The 24,408-nt window shown below is 40.6% G+C and overlaps 1 protein-coding gene across 4 annotated transcripts in view; it reads right to left on the reverse strand.

The window, feature by feature from the left end:
• Nucleotides 1-24,408, reverse strand: part of enox2 (ecto-NOX disulfide-thiol exchanger 2) — a 385,733-nt gene that overhangs the window by 319,651 nt on the left and 41,674 nt on the right. For 3 of the 4 annotated variants that reach the window (XR_006252544.1, XM_043257503.1, XM_043257500.1), the window contains exon 2: nt 23,076-23,149. Coding sequence is in view for 3 of the 4 variants with exons in the window: in XM_043257503.1 (XP_043113438.1) it covers nt 23,076-23,112 (37 nt within the window). In the remaining variant the exon portion in view is untranslated. Of the gene's footprint in view, nt 1-15,871; nt 16,044-23,075; nt 23,150-24,408 lie in introns of those variants that run through there. The other variant, XM_043257501.1, reaches the window with a different exon arrangement.

Below are 24,408 nucleotides of genomic sequence, written 5' to 3' on the forward strand. Positions count from 1 at the left end.
GAATAATTAGCGATGACAAAAATCTTGTAAAACAGAAGATGCCACAGAAAGTCAGGTTAACAGGAACTTTGCTTAATGAAATACCGCCTAACCCTTCACCTTCTGTTCTCGTTTTAAACATTCTTGAAGGGACACTGAGTCAAGTGTCGGCAAAGTATAACAAAAAGACAAATAATTGTTTAACAACGGGAACATTTAGAATAAAAAGGTTTCATAAGCGCAATTAGCAGCATCCAAAGTGTGCAGATTCAATAGCCAACCTACCACAGAGAGGCATTACCGAACAGTCAGCATGTTTTAGTTCTTTTTCGGCATTATCTCATTTGAGGTTTGTTTCACACGTACTACGTCTGCAGGGCACGAGTGGGTAAGTGCAATGGCAAATGGGGACAACACTTTCACACTGAAAAAACCGACCTGTTGCTCTCTATAGATAATAATGCCATTTATCAGTTACGGCACTGAGTATTTCCTTATGCGATGAGGTGAGAAAGAGATTGAAAAGTAAAAGGTCATTGTTATGAAATGTGCTTGGCATGAGGATCTAAATGTTAATTATAATCTAAATGGAACAGCATCCGTAACTCAAAATATAATAGCTTAAATCAGTTTGTAATTAGATTTCCCAAATTAGAAGTGTTTGCGCTAAGTTAATGTTTCATAAAAGCCTATTGTGTTTCACAAGTCTTTCTTAAGGGGGAAAAAGGTTTATAGCATACTGTATTTTTGACATTAGTTGAATAGGCACTTTCACACTGGAGGAACCTTTTCATCGTTCCCAGAAATATTGGAAAAAGTGCCGTGTTCGCACCACAGGAACTAGGAGCGTGTTTAGTTCTAGAAACTAAGGGTGTTCACATGTGGCGTCTTTTGTGTGCTCAAGTTCGTTATTTCAAATGTAGAGGCAAGGTTTGTGCGCTCATAATAGAAGCGACACAGCGCGAGGCGCTCGTTTCTCCAGACACATCGTGATTAAAAAAAATAATAATAATCAACTGTTCAGAACCCTCCAAGAGCACCGAGGGTCATGTGACAAGAATCAACCAATTAGATACATCCTTTCCCGTTACAACATTTAAAGCTCAGCCAAAATAAAGCAATATTTGGTCAAAGCAGTACAGGGAAAGCCATTTTCAAGTAAATTTAATAGCAGAGCTACTGCAAACGATTTTTTTTGCTGGAAATCTGAAACTTCCGAGTCTTCACAGAAAGCACAGATCATGGTTGCTTAGCGATGTTAGAGGATTCTGGAGCGCAGAAAATTTTCCATGTGTTTTTAGGCACGACATGCGAATGGCCCCTAATTCAGCTCCAACTTTAATGTAGGTTTAAAACAGTTCTATTGGAACTATCAGTGACGCAGTGTAGCATGCAAAACATCAGCTACCCGGCATTTGTAAAAAGTCGTGTAAAAATATTTGATCCAGGAACCTGTTGTTGCCTCTTGTCTCTTTGTCTTTGACTTCTTTTCTCAGCTTTGAATCTATGATATATATAGCAAAACAAATGATTTAGCCAGATTTTCATGCTCTTTCAATTGCGTAAACTTAGTTTACATGATTGTCTCCTTTTTCACAAAACCCATGATACACAACAAAAACAGCTCCGATCACCAGTTGTTGACGTTTGTAAATGCAGCAAATAAAGACTGTTGCTGTCGGCCACTTCTGAGCTCCTCCTGCCGATGAGAGCGAGACATTGTTTCTCTAGAAACCATCCCGCTGTCTAGTTCCTAGAACTAGGCTACACGCTGGAGTAACCTGCGGTAACCTGTTAATGCTCTCACTGAAATTATACACGAGAACAGGCCCGGCTCCACAGGGGATGGCCTGGCTCACCCTATCAGAAGCTTGACCCACCCTGGACCCACACTACTTAACAGCCAATCACAAAACTGCTGTGATATTCAATTGAGCTTCCTATATTTTGCTTTCTTCCCACAACGTGTGTATCTACTCTCGTCTTATATTAGCCAAAATCAGTCCACCATATGAATAGCTAATCAAATCGCATGTGAATAAATGCAAAGATTGCATAAAAACATCCAATAAAGACAGTGATGTGGTCAGGACACGCCGGCTTCCCTTTAAATATGATATGCCCCAAAGGACAGAGATGCTGCCTCTTCAACTACGACTAAGAATGAAGACATCAGCCAAAGTGAGCACTCTTTAATAACAGAACCAGTGCTTGAAATGTGCCGGACACTCTGGTACACATTACCAGCCATTTTGATATTTTAATCTTTAGCGCTCAGAGTCAGACGTCAGTATCAGGGTAATCAGAAATGACACTATTCAGTGCAGAAGTTCAGTGATAACATGCAAAAACTATTGGACAATTTTGGGGTGAATTAAAAGCAAGACTAATCTAAAATGTCTCTGTTTACAACGCAGGTTTTTATAAGTACAGAGGTCCCTAAACTGAGATCCTGACTTACATGCGTGCATGTTTTAAGGCTCATAAATTAGATAATAATGTAGGTTTAAAACCAAATCAGTGGGCGGTAGTAATTAAATTATTAGATTAATTGTTGCAATGAATGATCTACTCTACAAACTATAAATAGAGAAGTTATATTTTCTGTTCATCAATTTAATAAACTCATGAAATAAAAGTAAAAATTATTCTGGCAGCTTTATAAAATGATAAAAAAAAAAAATGATTTTTTGTATATATTTTTTTGAGTTCTGAATGTTTTTTGTAAAATACTCTATGATACCACAAACTATATATCGCACACCCCTACCACTAAGGCATCTCAGATGAGAAGATCTGTTATCTACGCAGCACCAAAGCAGAATTAATTATGTAGTAATTATTTTACAACCTCTATTATATAAAAAATACAGAGGTTCGGACCTCAGTGGTGAGTATGGCCCTGTTTATAACGTAAGCCGCTCATCCTTTCGCTTTTAAATAAATGGGGACATAAATGAAAAGTATATTAACTTCTCAAGATGAGGTCATTGTGAATGTGAGCTTAGTTGTTTACAGTTTCTGAGCAACATAACATCTTGTCTCATTAATGTAGAATTCAACTGATGTGTTCAACTGATGTCTTACATAACATGAAGCGGTTTTGCATGGATGCCAGATATATCAGTCATCTGTTATAAATAAGCTTTTGTATTCCAATCATTCTAGTTCACAATAAAAAAAGAGAAAAATAATGACAAAAACGATAACACCCACCATTTTTTAAATGATCTAATTCACTGGAATTTGCAAACATATATTATACCACATTATATTATTATATTACCATTTTATTTTAGATTACCAAATGTGCAAAAATGACTAAAATAACTGTACTGTGAAATATAGCTTTACTGTGATGGTCTGACTCATTGTGATATAAGATTTTGGTCGTACCTCCCACTCCTACAAGGGGCTAAAGAGGTTATAAGAAGCCTTTTGAGTTCGGTCATCACAATGAAAAGCACATAGTGTGGCAACCGCTAAGCAACACTAATGCACTTGACTCCTTTCTTCTCTCGGCCAAACAGAACTCCTTTACTTCTTTAACATTCAGTAGACTGGATCTAAAATGAACAGTGGACCTAAATCCCTTTTCTCAATCTGGCTGCACTGCTGTGAGCTAATGAAGGTCTGGCTTTGTGCCTATATGTGACAGATCGTGAAAGACCTTTTTAAGTGTGCCCAAGGGGCTTTTTAAGCATAACACTCTTCGCTGACCAATAGCTGCACGGTATATCCCTTAAATCTGACAGCGAGTCTTATACCTTTGGGCGAAATGTCAAATTTCGCACATCAAAGGTGATGTAAACCAGTTTGTAGCCAAAGTTTAGATTCTCCTGCATTTCCACTGTGTTGAGTGACTCTATTCTTGGCAAAAACAATGCATCCATGGCGAGCCAATGTTGCTCGAAACTAAAGCCTTCAGTAACAAATCTGATGCAGTTAATTTGGTGTGCTAGAAAAATATTTCTAGTTTACTTCAACACAACAACTTGGGCCAAAAACCGGCTTATGGAAACTGGGTCACAGCACCAAACAAACAACTGATATGCAGATCCAGGATAAAAGATGAAAAAGTTAATGTGATTATTTTGCTACTGGACAAATTTTCATTTCTACACCAAGTCTTCAGTCAGTAGACAATCAAGCGGTTGAGTTTCAAAGCACCGGAACAAAAAGCAATGTGTGAGCAACAGAGAGAAGTAGCTGCAACAAGCTGAATCCGATCCATTAACATGACAACCACAGGTTCCCCCTGTCGCCCCGCTATTAATTATCTGGCCTTACAAGAAGATTAGGACACGGTAAAAAAAGAAAACGCAAAACAACACTCGCCATGCCTCGCCTGTGTAATTACCCATCCAAAGTAAACAGAGCAGGAAGACTAATGCATGTGGCACGGGTCAGCGTCACTCGAGTACTGACATAGCCTGCTCGTTTCCTCCCTCATTCTTCTCTTTCTTCGTGTGTGAGGAGTGGGCAGCTATGTGTACGGTGGGGGATGGACATCCAAACCAAGAAACGCACTCCAATCTGCTGCCGTCTCTTTAGTAGACCCCTCCCACAGTTTCCAGGCTGATGAGAACGAAGGAAATATCTTCAGGGGCCGCTCACCACTATTAAATTTTAATCCCTCAAAGTGAGCTAAAGCAAACATTTGACTGGAGGCAGAGAGACTGATGTGTGGCTGTCAGTGCTTCTGCAGTTTATATTCACAAACAGTGCTAGCGCTTGAAGTCGCCCACACGTACACGGAGAGAAACGCCTGAAGGTCATCTGCCTCCCCCCCAAGACGCAAACTATGAGATCGGTTGTTCAGAGGTTATTTGTTGCATTCTGGTAACCGTAGGACAGCGAGCTGACTTGTGGGGGAAAAAAATCAAAACAAAACAAAACAAATGATATTCCAGAGACTAGGTTATATTCATTGTTTCCTGAAACACAATTAAGCTGTGGCCCTGCGAATCGACAGTGGCATGGCAAAAGAAATTACATTGCAATAGAATTGTGAGAAACGGCAGTCTGAAATAAATGAGGGAAAATATGAAGTTTGAGTACCGTGAAATAATGCAGTCAACATCATCTTTTTACACATGCAAAAATAAACCTAGTTCACAAGTAAAATCTCCACCATATCCCTTTCCGTAGTAATGAACAATAATGACAATAATGCCCATGCATATGAGGCAATGTGTTGTATGCTGCAAGGAAACAAAAGCTAATAAAAATAACCAATTAAAAGAAAGTAGAATAAAACGACAAATTAAGCTCAGGTGCAATGGCATGAATCAAACCATAAAATCTGTGTTTTTGAACATAAAAGATACAGTAAATGGAATTTTATTGATAGTGAATAATCTCTGACTGGTCTGTGACGAGTGGCAGCCATGAAGAAGTAAACCAGAAGCCCTTTCTCTGAAACAAGCACTCTTCTGTGTACTTTGATACTTTAAACTGTAAGATAATTAATAAATGAACTTTAGAAGCATGGTAAACAGATGTTACTATAACAATATAGACCACAAAGCCAAGGAAGAATACAACAGCTATTCTGGCAATTTTTCCACACACATATGGATTACAATCGCAAGAAGCTCACAGGCATCTAGTGAGCAACAATTCCCGACTAGACAGAAAGAATTGAATTGATTGAGGCACTCGAAACCACAGGCATTTTGTTCAGCATCCACAAGGCATCCCAACCTACACAGCAGGCGAAAAGAAAAATGGATCTGTCAATGACACAGCTAATGACACCCCAGAGATATGAGCAATGTCAGTCCCACAGGAGCCTGAGAAAAAAGAAATAATCAGTTTACCCTTACTTTCACCTCAAAGTCTCGCCATTCTAAACTGGCTCGATTAAAATTTTCTCATTAAAGGAAAAAAAAAAACATGGCTTATTTATGCTAATGTCTTGTTTCTAAAATGCATAATTACAGTGTCCATTACTGACCAACTGTTAGCCAACCATAATGGAAAATGGTCTAGGGTGCAACGGATCTATGTAGTTAAGACCTAATCAGACTGAAGTGTAGAGACAGTATATCTAATCCACTCTCTGATTCCCTTAAGGAAGAAAAAAAATACATTTCACTGCTAAAATTGTGCTGCGACTGGCTAAGCACTGCCAGAAAAATCACTCAAGGAATAGATATTACAGGTACTGCGTACACATGTGCAAACAAACAAGAGGCTTCACTGAGATTGCTCTAGACTGAAGTTTTACTTAAACTAGTGTTTAGCATTCACACACACAGAAAATCTGACTGGGTTCACTAAGCATCTCTCTACGTGATGTTTTCATCAGCATTCTCACCCCTCCGATCTGACAGACCCACCAGCCTCAGGGGTGACATCAGCCCCAGACATCTGTCAGTGTGAGTTGGCGACATTTGTCAAAGAACAGCTCCGTAATTCAACCATCCCGTGATAAATCACTGCGTTTAGGCCAAATAACAAACAATGACTTCACAGGAAATGGATTTTTAGGATTAAATTTACACGTAAGTGTGACATGCTCATATAATCAACAGAACATTCTTTCTTTAGAAGCTTTATAGAAAACTAAAGAACGTCTTCCTTCAAGTCTTTCCAGTTGAATTGGATTGGCTCGACTAGACATTCATGGGCAAAGATGCCTTAAAATAAGCAAAAATCAGGGAATATTGACTGGGCTGGGCTTCGCCTACCTATACTTTGCAAATCAATCCCAATTTCCAATGCTTGATTTCTCTTCTGGTGAAGTCAGGCGATTATAAAGTCCACGTTTTAAAAAAAAGAAATGTAACAATAATATATATTAAAGAATTCCAAAGTGCGCTGGCACCCAAAATAACTTCAGGGACAAAAGCATAAACACAGATGCTGAATGTTTGTGAAACTCAAAAAGAGAGTCATGGGATTCGGGATTTTTCTCTGACTTTTAATTACATAAGGAACAAACCCTTTGGCCAAGGGCACAGAAAGTCTCACTGGGGAAGGTATTTTAGACACGGCTCCACATACAAGATGAATGTGTTGTGGATGCTGAGGATCAGCTGGTGGTACCGCGGTATTGCTGGAATCCAGCCCAGGCCTGTCTTAATGCAGTGCCGCTTCACTGAACACGCTAACACTCGCAGAGAAGAGGAACAGATTTCGGAGAGCATATGGGACCTCGCTAGGATTCGAATAAGCAGACCGTCGGAGATGCCTCTCTTACCTGTAGAAAACAATTAATCCACCTTTTCCCTCTTTCTCGTTAACAATGGCACAGAATGAGGGGCAGCAAGAGAGAAAGTGTAGGGGCGAAGTGAGAGTGAGAGGGAGACGGGACAGTCTTAAAAACTGACTAAAGATGGTGTGCTGATGTGTTTCTGTTTTTCAGTCACATCACGCGGTTTCCTCTCCACTGACCTTCTCCTGACCCTTCCTACTTTCCCTGGTAGAGTATACGGAAGAGACTGGCTGCCTGCGATAAACAAACACACAAATAACTGCAAAAACAGTAGAAAAAGCATCTCCAGGAAATGACATGTCCATACTCAATGTTAAATACATGAATCAGCTGGTACACAGGCAAATCTTTCACAGACTGAAAATTAATACAGATGTAGCAGACTAATCTAAAGTCAACATTAAATCAAAACTGACCTTATTTACTTTCTAAATTGGTGCAAATTATTCTCAAAAAAATAAAAACATTCCACAGTCCTCCAAACCGACTGTCCTACATAAGATTGCTTGGATCCTATCTGGAATACCCAGAGGAAAGCCACAGCAACACGAAGAGAACTCTAAATAAAAGGCTGAGACAAACTCCTCTCCAAAATCATCATTTTCAATTAGTAACCATTTTTCATTACCAAAGTAATCAATAAATTTATCCATAAATGCATTACAATGCAACATTCAATTGCCATGGCACCAATGTAAACAGAAGTTCTCAAAGCTTATCCCGCCTTCAGGCTCTTCTGATTGGTCCACTGTTTTGAAACAGTTTTGTTCATCCATTTTGAAATTGATGAATGCCAATGCGTTCTAAATTCTTTTAACTTGACACAGCATCTTAATGCAGCTCTCATTCAACCAGACGCGAACGCAACAGTTACACAGATCCATCCGGAGCATGTTTACATGGACAAGTAGCTCAATGGAATGGAAAACTATACTCTGTGTGAATGGCCCCTGTATGATGACGTACAGACAAAATGTAAAGAAACACACTTTTTAATCAAATTAGCACACAGTTGTGCCATTCGTGTCACTTTATGTTGACTCGGGTGAAATTCCATCTAACCAATAGGGCCCCAAGGGATAAGAAGCATGAGTGTGCTGCCCGCTGTCAAAAGCTAACCACAATGTCAAAACCGCCATGACGCCCTCTTTCCGAGCCCTGAAATATAAGGCCATAAAGCTGTACGCCACTATAAACCTGTACCCATCTACTGATTTGTGGATCCAATTACTTTCTTTCTGTAATGGCTATGTTCAGTGCCATGATGTTCAGTCAATCGTTGGCAGCTCCTCAGTTTCCTGCTCGTCGCTGACCTCAGCGGTCACCATTTTGGACCGTGCCCCAAGAAAATCACTTGTCATGCGCCTTCAGCTCCACAGGAAATGAAAGAGGTCAGTCATTTTGTCATTAGCTCTAGAATGCAATTGACATTCCACATTTATCGAAGAAGGGCTGCTTACACCTGCAGTGGATTCGGTTGAGTGGCCCTTGCTGATGTAACCCAGATGTATGCTGAATCCCCCTGTCAACACGGCCATGTGGGTACAGGGGCGCAGGGGAGCCAGCTGACAGGTGCTGACAGATGGATTATCTTCAGGGCCAGCGGTGGTCCTGGCTTCTGCGAGAGCCGAACTGGCAGGCCAGAGTAAACCAATCACAGACGCTGAGCATCCAAACACCAGGTGTGTCCCCTCCAAAACCCTGGCGCTGCCACCTTTTTCCTGCTGGTGTGAAGCTACTGACTGTGAATAGCCACATCCACATACGAGAGCAAGCTGACTGCTTTAAATCCTCGCAGAGGCATTTTAGCACAGGGAGAAGGTCCAAGAAAATACTGTGAGCTGGATTGATTTTATCGCCAAAACGAAAACCCAATTAATTAAACTTCATGAAGAGGCAGATGTTCATAGCAAGCAATACCCCATACCAAATGACATGAGGCATCATCTAAAGGTGAATGTTCTTAACCTCAGGGAGAGATGTTCCTGGTTATTCTCTGTGAGAGGTTTTGTTACTATCAATAGAACTGCATATATGGAATGAGGCCATGATATACATGGTACCTTTGTTTTGATACTCAGCCTGGGTAACATTTTAAAGCAGTGATTCTCAACTCTAGGAGAGACATACAAAATGTTCAGAGCGTTGGACCTCGAGAACTGGAGCTGATAAGCATTGTTTTAAAGTGTGTTAGTAGACTGGATAAAGATGAATAATGAATAAGGTGAACGTTTGTCAAAATAATTAAGAAGCAAACAATTATTTAGGACATCAATAGCTGAATGACTACACCCAGTTCACCTCTAAAGTCTTGTAAACTCTTTAGACAAACAGATACACAAAAAGCTCAGTATCAAATGGAAACCATTTAATTCCAGAAAATTTCCCCAGTGAACAAACTAAAGAGCTTAACTCGCTAAATAAACCACATTTGGCTTTGGACGTTTGCAGATTTCCAGCACTGTGGAGCGTCAAGGTTTAAAAAAAGTCAAAAACGCATATAAAAAAAAAAGTAATGAGAGATCTTGAGCTGTAAACCAAAGCTGACCTCCCTTACAAGCGCAGAGAGTTTTACTGGGTCATCTCCACAGCATGCATTCCTATGATAAAAATAGAGATAGCAATAAAGCTAGTGACGAAACCAGAGGTAAATCTTCCCACCTTGTGATATGTCATCTTTTAATGTGCAAAATGGATTAAAAACACTGAACAAACTTATGTTAAAAATTCCAAAAACAAATGCAAAGCTTCTTTGAGAGCCAAGTAAAAGGTTAAGCGATCTTGTTTTAACGGTATAGAGGCTGGTTAATTGCAACGTCAAACTAGTAACAGTTAAAGCCTCTCTTCTGACGCCTGACCTCAAATCACACACTGAGCCGTTCATTCATTCTACAAATTGTGGGTCGCATTTGAGCTTTTTTAGAAGTGTTTAGATTCCTAATGAAAGGTGGTGGCTGAAATGGATTGTGTGTTTATGCAAAACGAACAAAAATAGCAGCTGAAGCGCTCCAACCCAAAACCACGTTGAAGGCGGAAAATCACTGAGTCAGAACTGGAGTAAACTAGATTCTCTGTTCCATACTGAAAACAGGAAAACAAACAAACGAATAAAAGAAAATACTCAGTTCTTCAGAGTTCAATGAAACAAGGGCACAAGGTGAAGAAAGGTTCCAACGAGACGCGTATGGAAAAGGAAAGTTCTTTACTTGAGGCTGTACACATATCGGAGTTACCTAGTGACTCGGGCTTAAACAAAAAAAAGCAATTTCAGTGCAGATTTATAGTATTAGATGAAAAATAGGAGGAACATATGATTTTTTCCATTATCTACAGTGAGCTAGCGGCTGTATCTCGACACGTTCTCAGGGGCCCTAGCAAACACAGGCACACTTGAAAGATGTAGTATCCTGCATCTTCTGGATGATCCATCATGCTATATGCCGTGCTGCTTCCAATTGTTTTTCCTGGCAGCACAGGGAGGGAAGAAGAAAAAATACCATAGTAACAACAAAAACTCAGGCTTGCTTTATCTCTCACACTGTTGTGTGTTACAGCAGCAATGTACAATATTACTAGCGCCTCAGAAGAAGAGCTCACCATTTTGGCTCTGTCATCTCAGCAGAACCCCGGCAATAGTGCATGGCAGCCCTTAAGCCACCAATCTGCTCCATCTCAAACTGGGAGGCGGACCGAGGCTTAGCGCTTCTCCAGTGGCCGTGTTTGGCCCTTGGCGATCCAGCATGCTTTGCTGCCTGAGCTCAGTGAGGATAACCTCGAGGGGTTAAATTAGACAGCCACACAGAGACACAACATGTCGCTTCTGTTTGTGAAGCGCGAGGTTAAATTAGACACCTCCTGTGTTCCAAAAAATGGTTGTCAATAATGAACAGTGAGCTTGTTCTTGTTGTCTCACTTTCAGTCCCTGTGAACACAAGTTCTGCACTTCTGCCAGATTCAAGGCCATTATTTATCACTGCAAGGGGAGAGAGAAATCCTCACGGCCATTATGCCTGCTTCCTTAAACTTGAGGCGATAAGACCTTGTTAGTAGCTGGGGGTTTGAGCTGAATCTTCTTGCTTTCTATCTCACTTCCACTTCAGGAAACATTTGAGTGAGAGGGCCTACTGTCACGGACACTTGAACTTGAACCTCAACCCTTGCTTGAAAGCCCAGCAGGCAGTTTGTTTTGTGTGTAATATATATATATATATATATATATATATATATATATATATATATATATATATATATATATATATATATATATATACATATATACATATATACATACATACATACATACACACACACATACATACATAATTTTGACTGACCGCCTAAACGAACAGAGCAGTACTTCCCAAATTCACACATCCAATTTTAGCAGAATAGAATTGAAACTTTTGTAAGGTGTATAAGGTGCAGAGTGGACAGGGGCTCTGCTATAATATAAGTCGCAAATATGCATTGTTAATACTGAATATAACATAACTAAGATTTGGAATTCAAAGCGATGAAGGAAACACTGTCACAGTATAAATAAGCAATTAAATGTTACCAATACATCACTACAGAAGAAACAGATTTAGCAAGAATTAAATGTTGAACAATTGAAATGTTTTGAAAGAGAATGATTAGAATTAGCAGATGGAGAGAGAGCCAACTGTCTTGCTGTGCTCTGGCACGTCTGAGATGAGAGAGACAAACAAATACGCAAAGGGCCTCATAAAGAACAATTAGGCTTAAAAATAAATAAATAAACAAATCTCATATGCTTTAGGATTTGAGATAGCTTGAGCACTTTTATGGATGTCATTTAAAGAAATGTCTTCTCGCACTTCTTCAGCTAAGTTTTGCTTAGCTAAGTAGTTCACCCAAAAGTAGGTGCCTTTGTCTCTTCAGTAGAACAAAGCTTATACACATAGATATAGATGTAGACCCTTATATCGCTGCCTATGAACAAAACCCATAGAAACAGTCACTAATGAGGCATTTATGTATAGATATCTATGTGTGACATATCTGTTTTGAATGAGCTGAGGAGAGACGTCTCAAGCCGTAGGGTTTAGTGTTTTTTTTGACTCTCAGAGCTTTGGAACGTTTGGTGCCCATTGACTTCCATTATATGACTGACTGCAGTTTGAGTTAAAAATCTTTTTTGGTGTTCTCCTCAAGAAACAAAGTCACCTACATCTTGGATGCCCTGGGGGTAAGCAGATAGGCATCAAATCTTTCTTATTTATGTTATATACACTGTTTTATTTTGGAGATGAAACTGTCTAATGGAGTAAATATTTACAACTAGCCTCTCATTATGCACTTGGTTTCTTGTAATGAAAGGGAAAATAGACTAAATAAAAATAGAGCTGATAACGCTTACCCAGCAGGACTCAGCGCAACGTGGCTCTTCATTATCCAACACTGAGGAGCATTTGTTTTGGCGTCAATTATCAGGTACACCGTTCCTTTGCACTGAATACCACAGCTTTTAATTAGCAAAGCACAGAAAGACGCAGATCTGTGCAAACTGCTGAAGTGACTGCCATGTGGAGAGCACTGAGAGTACAGCAAACTCAATTATGGCAAAATACCGCACATGCATCGAAATGAGTTCGGAGGAAACACAAAAACCCTCGCAAGCCTAAATAAGAGCGAGCACAAGACGCACGCCTCGCATGGAGAGAACATGGGTATGAAATGAGTGACATCCAGGGCAGAAAAGATAATCAGGAAATAATAAATCGAACGGTTTCAATTGTCAAGCGTCTTTGAAAATGGAAAAAATCTGAAGTTCCTGTTTTGCTTGGAAAAGCAATGCGATTATGTTCTTACAATACAATTACACTTCCCAACATGATTATGTATTCGTGCAACTGCTGTCAATTACATCGTCTAACAAAAACTCTGACCATCTGGATTTATTATTTTTCTGCCGGAGAAAGGTAGATCACGTTATTAGCAGGCGTCTGCTTTGGTCTAGCTGGTGGGCTGTGCAACTGACCATAGCTTGTGAAAATATGTCACTGATGTCATTTTTTTCTGGAGGGGGAAGCACTTGTATATAAACCAGCGGCAGTGAATAACGCATGATATCATGACCAAGATGAACGATTATCAATGCATGAATCAAACTCGCCGACAATTTCTGACACTTTTCCATGCCTCATTTTTCATTATATCACTGTATGTGGGCTGAGACAAATTATACAGAAGAGTGTTGCCTACTCCCAGATCATGTGAGCTCCACTGTTTCCACTCCCGTCGATAGACTCATCATTTGGCGTAAAGCTTAACGTCTCTCTACTTTGTTGCTGCTGCAGTTCACATCATTAATAATAAACGGCATCAGCAATGTTTTTTTCAAAATATCCATACCAAAATGAACTTCTATTTGCTCTCCTGACATGCTCTCTTCATTCCTTGATGCCACTCATCTTCAAGGCAAATTGTATAAATGGGCTCTGATAAACATTTACCTTATCTCTATACGAGAAAAAGACGCACAAGGACAAACCAAGGTGATTTACACAAAGTGTTACAGAAAACACTTCACAGAGAACATCCATATATATAGTAATCTCTGATTAAAATTAAAAGGCATGCATTGGATTGCCAAAGCAACGTGTTTGCCGGACCACTCTCAGTAAGCAGAATACTCCGGTCACTCTGTCTTTTACATTTCCCTTAACGCTGAAACTATTCTGAGAGTCACGTTAATCTATTCTTTTCTAATCTATTCGAATTTTAATCTACTGGACTTGCGGCTTTTCAATCACAGACGTTGAACTCATTCTGCAGCCGAACAAACACAACTACTGTAGTACTTTAATCAGATTTATACGTTATACTTATTGTCTACCGTTAGATCTTTGGATTAAGTATTTTTCTGTGCATTAAATCCTCTTGGCAACTCTAACGGGACAGTGGCTAAATCGCCAAACCACATCTGCCCAAAAACTTTTTTCTCTAACTTGAACGTTCTATGTAAAAAAAAAAAAAAAAAAAAAGTCTTTGCTTCATTTTACGTAAGTAACCTCTGTCACAAATGCATTTTACACTTCTTCAGTGCCGCCCTCCCCCTTTTCGTTTCAGTTATTCCGCTTTCACCAAAGCTCAGAGACTATCCATTATGTGCAATTTAAATGACCACTCCCCGTCCACCAAAAGAGCTGCGCGTGAGAAAGTTCACGGCTGTCACGGAGCAATAAGAGGCTTTTTCTCCATCACACTCGAGGTTAGGGTGAGTAGGTTTACTCAGACAAAATGCCAAACGCTTTTCACAGTAAATAGGCAGAAAAAGGCTAATAGGAGGTAACCAAAACAGACTGTGAATATATTGGTATTATTTCCACATGCATCCTTGATTTATGCATGCATTCGTTTTATTATGACAGTAAACCTGTTCTGTTATTGACTAAAAGAATGGTTTCTTTTCTCCTCTCGTTGACAATGAGGTATTCAACATGCAATCAAAAAAGGACACAAGCTTCATAATAAACAACGATGCTTAACGTTCTCTGTTATAATCATTTCAAATACAACAGGCACTTTACACCATAACCGATCACCGAATAATTACAGTATACAACGCTTACTAAAAAGTTGTATACTTTAACACAATAGTTACCATGAAGTAACAGTAAAGCATTAAAAATGAGCAAAAACTAGAAACAATAAGTTATTACTAAATTTAGCGAATTACGTAAAAAAATGACAGCTAATGCATTACCTGCTATTCATTTATTGATCCGTATTAAAGTGTCACCCACCGCCTATCAAACTAAACAAAGCTTCTTTCAATGTCAAGTCACCGTTTTCTTACTTTTCTCAATATAGCCCACAGGTTAACTTGTTTTTGAACAATCTGAACCATCATTGATCCGGCCAGCACCTTTACAGCTCCTATGGTTTGAGTCATGCTTTGTGTTGTTGAAACTGACAAGCCGCCTTACGGTCTGTATTCCGAGCTCTAACGCGGAACGATTCCGTTACAGGTCGGGTAATAAATGACACCAGTCGGCGAGCTTCAAGCCAAAATATTTTTATATGGCGATTCACTCCGGTGGACATGTGGATTGGGTTTCCACTTCCCCACCGGAACGGCTCCATGCATTACAAGCGCGTGTGGCAAGATGTTGCAGGAAAGGAGAGACCGCGCGCAGCATATATAGTTAATTGCGATGTATATAATGATCTCGTTATAACGGGAGCATACCAGTTGTTTTAACCACCGGAGCTGTCGGTGACCGCGCTCTAATATCGCCTGTGCGACGACGGTCGTGTCTCAAATCAAAGTCAGGTGCCTAAACTGCATTTTTGGGGGGCAAACTCGCATCCGTGGCTCTCGTGAGGGCTGCACGCGCCCGTGCTGTCTTTGTAGGCAGCTCACTAGGTATTAAGACGCGGCCGATGTAACGGCATAACACGGCTGAGACGCGCATTTAAAGTGAAGCGATCCGATTTCACTCACTTAACTGATTCGCGAGGAAACCCCCGTGAGCTCCGTACGTAACGCCGATTCTCATCGGAGTTTTCATTCATTGTTTTCTGTCCGTAACGTCCGTTCTTAACGGGCGGCTCCCTGTTCCCTACTATAGAGCTCGAGAAACGGGACTGGCCGCATTTGAGGTCTCTAATCCATCAAATAAAGTTAAACCGAAGACAGCGTACCTGTGTACTGCACGAGGAACATCGTCCTGAGGATTCGGTTGAAAAAGACGCCGGGTAAAGTCCCGTAGGGCTCCGGTGGTGGACGTTATTCCGCGCTAGGAGCTTTTGCTGCTGGTGTCTGTGGGTCCGCTGCGCTTATAACTGCTTTAAAGTGAGCAGACCACAGCGAGAGAGGGAGAGAGAGAGAGAGAGAGAGAGAGAGAGAGAGAGAGAGAGAGAGGAGGATCCACAGTCATGCTCAACATAACGACCACACCAGCACGCCGTTTTTAATCGTTAACGCTGAGCGCGAGCCACGTCCCTCACGCGCTCGCTCGGCGGTTGTTGACGGTTGACTCGTTTGAAAGCGGTCCGGCGTCACTCCTATTGATTGCCGCGTGAGAAAAACAAACAAAAAAAAAAACATTCACAGCGTTTTATAGCGAGATATAATACGAAACGTGTCCATCGAGGATTTAAAATGTTGTTTCTGTACGGTAAAGTTTCCGTTACGGCTCGACAAGTTCTGCCGAAGTAATGGTTACTTCTTGTCAGCGCTTGGCGTTTGTTTGTTTATTTATTTAAACGCAAGTAATAACTTAGCATTAGCTTTACAAATAAATAAAGGTGTAAAATAAATTAAATAGCGCGCGCGCGTGCGTGCGTACGTCAATGTCCTATATTTATTTATAGCGGAAGTACTGGACGCTAGTTGCCGTGGTAATGAGACACGCAATAACGCGTGATCATTTACATGCGTTTCTTTATCACTGGAAAGTGCGTGTATGTTGGTTGTGTTAGGCTGTGTACCAGTAGAGGGAGCAGAGCAACAGTTAAACCTGAGGCTAATTGCCATATAAACTACAACTGAGTCTACACTAAAACCCCAAGGCCTCTTAAATAATGCACAAGTATGGGCCATTCATTGCAGTGGACATGAACACTAAGAGTGATCAATCCGAACAAACACCTATTCATGTGTCAGAGGAAGCACATTTCGATGCAAAGGGAAATACGAATTTGACCAGGTTCCTTTCTTTCTTTAAAAATGACATTCAGCCACAAAACCAATGTGGACTACTGTTCTCGTGTGTTGTTTTTTCCCAGAAGAAGCGCGGACGAACAAGGTGCTGTTTAGCAGGTAATGCACATGAAAAAAAAAAAAAAGTATGTTCTTTAGTATAATCGCATTATAATAAGACACTAAAAACGCCCATAAATACATAGGATAAGTAGCATGCAATAAGATGGTTTTCCAGGGAAAATAATCACTTTACGCTAAAAAGGCTTGTTGTGTTCTTCTATTTTAAACTTGTAAATTAATTAAATGTTTGGTAAAAATCAATGAAAGTATATATATATATATATATATATATATATATATATATATATAAATAATGTATAATACTTCTATGTCTGCTTTTTTGAAACACTTTCATCCTCTGGACCTCTGTGCAACTTGTATTAAATTGATGCACAAGGGTTGAATAACGCCCTGAATCCTAAATGAACTTTAACACCTCCATGTTTACAGCTCACTATCTTCGTCCTGAGCTGCGCGGCACGGCCAGGGTTACTTTCAGAGCTAAGAACATTTAACAGATGTCTTAACACATTCAGGAGGAATTCACAGTTCTCCCGTACGTCGCGGTTAGGAGAGCAGAGGGGGGGGGGCCGGTGCTGTGAGCATAGCATTTGACATTACAACGGTCTCATAAAAGCATGATAAGAGCGTGGGCGGAAACCATGGCCTGCTACAGCTGCCGTGTTTATCGCGAAACCCGACGAACGCTGCACACCGACATCCTCCGAAGGGGAAAGACAGAATAGAGACTTTGTAGAATTTGTCCGCATTAGCATACTGAAGCAAATTCAAGAATGCAGATGGCGGGGCTGAAATATCTACAGTAGATCAAGTGTACTGCTCAGGAGTCTATTTATATTCTTAGATGTTAGATGCAAAAATAATTAGCTCGCTTTGGCACGCCGCCCTCCAGTATCCTGATACAGAGTCGCCTTATTCCCTCGGCTTTCCTGGACATCAACACCGGCCATCACTTTTTGGCATCGTCCGCTTTCCTTCGGAATTCTTTTGGCGTGGATGGATGCGAACGCTGGCATATTCATCACGAGCGGTTTATTTTGCCATCCTTATCAATTAGCTCTGAATACTCCAAAGCCAAAGGGGGGGATACAAACAGCCGTCAAGAAGATTTTTCAGAGGTAAAAAAAGAGAGCATTTTACTGTTTTGGGCACTCGTTTTAAACAGTTTTCACGCAATTAGGGAAATAAATGTGGCGCGCCGCTGTTTCGGTCGCGTAGAAATATCCCAAAGCCGCGCCTGAGTCATTTGTGCTGCGAGGCAATTTCATATCACAGCATCAAAGTGACACATTAAAAGCACTGGAAACGCGGACTTTGATATGTTACTATAATATGTTATTAAGCTTAAGTGAAAAACAATAGTTCTTTAAAGAGAGGGCTTTACAGAAGAGCTTTCTTGCATGTCACGGCTCTTATCTGTAAATTAGCGCAATAAGAGCAATCAAAGTCTGCCTGAGCAGTGCACTTTCCTTTCATTTGCTCTAATCGAACAGGCCTTTTCCCTTAAATTTCAGCCAACTGCCTCACATATTAAACAGCCAACAGGTACAATTAACACTAATAATCTGCTAGCATCTTGCTTTTCTGTTTAAACCATCTGTGGCTATCATTTAGAGCTATAGGTGATTCACCTTTACGAAGGTGAGCTAGCGCTCTTCTCTCTTACAGAAAGAGATACAGAAAGACGCGTCTTCATCCTGATTCTACACAACAACGCGATTTGCGTGACACAGATGTTTTCGGTTCGCTCTTTAGGAGGGCGTTCGTTTCCCACGTCCCGTCAGTCACACATATGGCGTTCATGTTTTAATAACCTGAACACAATAAAAAAACAGGCCAAAGTTTCTCAAGGCAGCATCTAATGAATTCTCTCACCTCACAGAGAATGATTAAAAGCTGCACCGAGCTCTTATTTAATTCATGCCAAGTTGAGGGACTGAGTCTACTCCTTTTTTTTTTTTTTTTTTTCACCACGATTTCAAACGTTTTCTTCCACAGGCAAAAAAAAAAGAAAAAGAAAAAGATGAATATTGCATTAGATGGGAGCAAATTACCTAGAACGCAACACTTTTGAATGGTAGTGTAATTATAGATAAATGTGAGATGCATGTGTGTTTCGGTAGCAAAAAAACAAATAAACAACAACAGCAAAAAAACGCTAGTTAGCTTTAACAGAAATTTTCTTGATGAAGTGCATCAAAATAAATATGTTGTATACATGTATACATTATGATATCACCGTGAGTTGCCTTTAAAACCCATTTCTCTGAATTTTTAATACGAAAAACGTACAGCAAGATCCATTAGGATTCATCCATCCATTGATTAGAAGGGTGTGAAATCACCTTTATAATCCGGAATAGAGCAAAAATAGCTACTTGGCTATTGGTGAAAAATATCCAGCGCCATGCATTTCTTTACATTATAGGATGTCTTCCTTTCACTGGGAAAAAGGGTAAAAAAAAAAAAAAAAAAAAAAGCTAAAGCCTCAATCACTGCGTCACGAAAGCCATTAAAACCCCGAGAGCTAAACTGGAATTTGCCCACCATTTGGCCGAACTCGTATCAGAAGAGAGATACGCCTAAATATAAATCCTGAAGGCCTTCGAAATCAGACAAAGAGAGAATTTCAACTATGTTCGGAGCAATTCACTGCATAGAAATCATATGAAATACAGGCATCAGGAATTCAGGCAACAGTGGAGCGTGGCACTACAAACACCAAGGTCATGGGTTTGATTCCCAGGGAACGCATGACTGATGCATTCCAAGTTAAATAAAAGTGTCAAAGGCATCAATGCAAAACTAAATTTAAAAGGCTTTTTTTAAGAGCCGTTTTCCCTTCTTATTGTTTTCAATTACATATTTAGAGTCGGCCCATTCTGCAGCGCTAATGACACTGTCCTTTTCTGGGATCTCATTTCACGCTCCTTAAAATGGATCCCGAAGACATTCGTTTTTTTGTCAATAAGATATTGTAATTGGCTAAGTCTTTCAAAGGGGGCAAGGGCTGTGCGGTGCTTGGTAAGATGAGATAACGTCAATATCATAACTTCACTGGACCCATTAAACAAATGAATATGGTTATTTGGATATTATTGGGTAAGAGCGTTGAAGTTAAGTTCTCTCTGAAGCCAGACGAGGAGGAAATCTCCCCTTCTCACTCAAGGACGTTAGGACAGCGTTCCAGTTCACAATGCTGGTCTGGTGGTGAGAGCGAGTTAAGACCTTTTAACGGTTTTGAGGTTGAATGTTGGCAAGCAGAGCAGCAGTTTCGTCTCATTTGGTGTTTTGGCCATTTTAAAACAGGGAGATTTGGCTCACATTCCGAGAAGCAATGAAAGGGTTTTTTTTTTGTGCAGTGAAGCTTTAAGAGAGATTTTTTTCTCCCCCATTGGTAGAACAGTAAAGAAGATTTCGAGCTGAAACTCGAATAAAAAGTAATTGAGCAGCTGCCTGCATTTGATGACAAAAATAGCATACCAACGAACACAATATTAATACGCGTGGCTCCTGACGACATATTAGAGGTCTTATGAAGTGAAACGATCAGTCTGTGCAGGAAATTGAACATTATTTACTACATTATGTACTCCAGAATGTCAGGAAAATAGTCCAGAGTGATGTTCGGTTAGTGAACAATTCTTCTTTAGTGAACTAGATGAGTTCACAATTTACGACTGGAGCATTATAAAACCAGTTCAATGAAAGGAGATTCGTCTAAGGCTCTGAATTACAGGTAAAAATGTTGTAAATGCATTTTTGGCACAGATCAATCATTTCCCTTCATAATTCCTCAACATATCATCAGGAGCCACGGGTATTAATTTTGAAAAAAAAAATAAAAAAATCACCTACATCTAAGATGACTCAACAGCGAATGTTCATTTTAGGACGAACTATAGAAAAAGAAGCACTAAATTCATAGCAAGCCTTCAATCATAATCCAAAACCGCGCTTGTGTTATTTGACGAAGACAGTTGGATGAGACCTCCGTATTCATTAAGGGCTGCTTGACGCGGATATTTCTCCTGCAGTGACCTTCACCTCACGGCCGACACGAGCCCTGCAACTCTCCACGCAAAACCAATTAACTAGGTGTAAAGTTGAACTCTCCAGCCTCTGCCATCTCCATTATTTAAGTTGAAGGCAATAGCAAAACGGCCATTTATAATGAAGGGCAAGAGTGATTTGTGGAAGAGGAAAGCATTCGGCTTACAGTCAATCTCACTGAATTCGTAATGTATTAGTTTGAAAGACAAAGTTCTTTCTAAGTTGCGAGAACCGTTCACACTGGCACCGAGGTGGAACAGCGCGAATTACCCCGACCGGCATCCAATCTCACTTACTTGGATTTCCCCGAGAACAAACTAGGAAGGAAGTGTCCTCTTTTACTTGAAAAATCACCACCAGTGCTGTTAAGAGATATTTTTACTCCCGAAATGGATATAAGAGCGTAGAGAGGGAAAGAGAAAATAAATGACACAAATCAGCTTAAAATTTGTGCCACCTGAATGAGCAAAAGCACTCAATTTGTCAAAAGCACGTGTGCACAAATCTCTAGGACAAGTTGATGAAACAATGTGCACTTTTTGGCAAGCTTACCAAACCTATATTTTGTTAGAAAGACTGTCAAAAATAATTTTACCTATGATCCGTTGCCACCTGTGGAAGTTACACCACTGTTCAAAAGTTCAGGGTGAGTTAGAGTTTCTAATGGCTTTATGGCTTCTTGTGCCAAGGCGGCATTCATTTGCTCAAAAACACAGCAATATTGTGAAACATTCGAAACATGATCCAGAAATCATTCCAAAATCCTGATTAAAAGAAAAGAAAGATTTTAGCATCATTGATGTCAAGAACAGTTGCGATGCTTCATATTTCTGTGGAAACCATCCTTTGTTACTCTTTTTAAAGAGTTTATAGAAAGCACAGACAAAACAGAAAAACTGATGAACTTAATGCATCAATCCTGAAAAATCCTGAAAGAGTAACACTCTTTGCCTTAAGAAGGGAAAGGAGATGGTCACATCGGGTGGCCGACGAAAGTGGGATCCGAATTCATCAGCAATCGGACGTGACTCGGAGTGACCGAGCGAGAAGGAACTGGAAGGTTCTCAATATGCGCATTAAATATAATTCTGAATACGCACCAGTGCTATCAGTTCTCTTTTTGTGACCGGCATAACCTTATGAGAAAGCACTAAAAAGCACTCCCGTATCGGCTGTCCTTGATTGTGGAAAAGAAGAAGTCATCAGTCAACTCTGTTGCCGCTGGGCGCTGGGCACTCTGCCCCCATACAGCGGTGTAAAGCGGCCACGAGCCAGCCGACCGGCACGGCCCACACGGAGCCTAATAAGGACGGACACGCTCATCCTCCACACGCCTGGACCAATGAAAGCCTTCGGTTCCCTCACGGCGTCCCGGCTCAATCCTCCCATCACTCTCCCGAGCGATTGAAGACCTGTCCGTCACGTCGAACGTCAGATGTCAAAACCCAGAAAGCATTTAGCATTAAAAACACTGAACAAGCACAAAGCTTTTATCTCGCGGAAAAAGCGAGTTCAGAGAGGGTTTACACAAGAGATTGAACAGAACGTCCATCTGGCCACCTGGCACTTCATACAGAAGCCCTGCTTTTCGCCATTTATCCTCCGAAAAGCAGCAGTTCTCCACTGGCATAAACATTTTGGGCTATTTATACGCTCTAATATCGGACTAAAGCCTATACTTTCCTCTTGGCTCGCAAACACGCATCTCCGAAGCAGCGACGGCCTCACCTTTCAGCTTAATCTCTCCCAACTTGATAAAAGGTCTGAAATCTAAAACTTCCTGTCATTTGGAAAGCGCAAACAAGAAGCGAAAAAGCGACGGAAGACGTCTCCACCTGTTCGTGACAGAATAAATGCCAAAGACCCGGAGAAGAAACCCCTTATTATTGAGCAGCAGCCTCTCGTGGGGACACTGACAGCCTTATCAGGTGTGCAGCAGAGATCTTGCCAACAAATCCTTTCTCTGTCGTGAGATCTACACTCTGCCTGTGAATGAGAAGCTTAAAGGGTCTCTGATGGTACATCAAGCAGACAGAACTTCCATCAGCGGAATGCATATCAACTCACCTACAGCTCGGCCAGATCTGTAGTCCTTGAACATCATGTGTTAAGCAGACGCTCAATCTCCCGGCGACGGCACCCTGTTAAGAAGACAATACAGACTTAGCTGCGTTTGGACGACAAGGGGACTGGGGTATCTCTGTGAAACAGCCTTGTGAGTGTGTGTGTGTGTATATATATATATATATGTGTGTGTGTGTGTGTGTGTGTGTGTGTGTGTGTGTGTGAATGACTTTCCATCACCACCAGAGTAAATGTCTTGGAGAAGGAAGGCAATCTAAATTCAGCGAGAAACAAATACACAGAATATCCGTAACGCACAGCAGTTTAGTAGTCAAAGTCGCCGGGGATCATCTGATTCGAGAACAGCCCGAGTCCAAAATTAACTGTTTGCTTCAGCCCCCGATAGCGGATGAGCCGAGTTTATTTACCAGGCGTAAATATTACCTCCCAGGCCTGAAACTGCATTTTGCATTTTTATTAAAGATGGGGGTTTTTTTGGTCCCTCGTGACAATGGAATTATCTGTTTGCTTTTTCTTCGCCGGTCACCGTGTCACTCCTACAGCGAAACGGCACCTGTCATAAAAGCTGCGAAGATTAGAATTTTTATTATAATTTTGTGTCTTATATTTTAGCGTCACGAGCTTAACGTGAGGGACAGCGCACGATATCTGCTGCCAAATGGTGTTCTGGAGTTCTTAGCATCTGGATTTACTAATTTGCTATTCTTTCTAACAATAAAAGATAACATTCAAACATTTATTTTTAGAGGATTTTTGTGAATCTGGCCCCCAGTGATAACTAGTTATAAGACACATAAAACCAAGGAGGTTTTTCAGGAAATGACTTTAAAGCACAAATCTCAGATTTAAACTTTGCAATATCGCAGTTTCACTTTAAGACAAAGCGCCGACTAACTTGCCGAAGTCTCGAAGAGTGTGCATTTGTACTTTTCAAACCACGAAATAAAATGCATGAAGGACGTAAGACACGGATCAACATTACGCATCTTTGTGTTTCAAAACTGCAATCGCATATCTAGGTTTCATTCAGATCTATAATTGAAACGTCAGAAATCCTGAGTGCCTTCTTTCATCACTTTGCTCTGTGAATGCTTTGATTCACGGATTCATAGAGAGAGCGCCGTTCTGGAAACATATTATATTACGAAATCAAGAGTCGGCCAATAACACAATCAAAAAGCAACCTTGTCTAGACAGGAAAGAGTGTTTTGAAGCGACTGTTCTCGTGTACGCTGGTCAGCACGGGAGTGTGTGAGCCTTGGAGGAGTTGGAGGTAACAGTCTTCCTCAAATAGCATTAAGCCCAAGATCCGCCC

Source organism: Puntigrus tetrazona, chromosome 14 (assembly GCF_018831695.1).
Source record: "Puntigrus tetrazona isolate hp1 chromosome 14, ASM1883169v1, whole genome shotgun sequence".
Taxonomy (NCBI): Eukaryota; Metazoa; Chordata; class Actinopteri; order Cypriniformes; family Cyprinidae; genus Puntigrus; species Puntigrus tetrazona.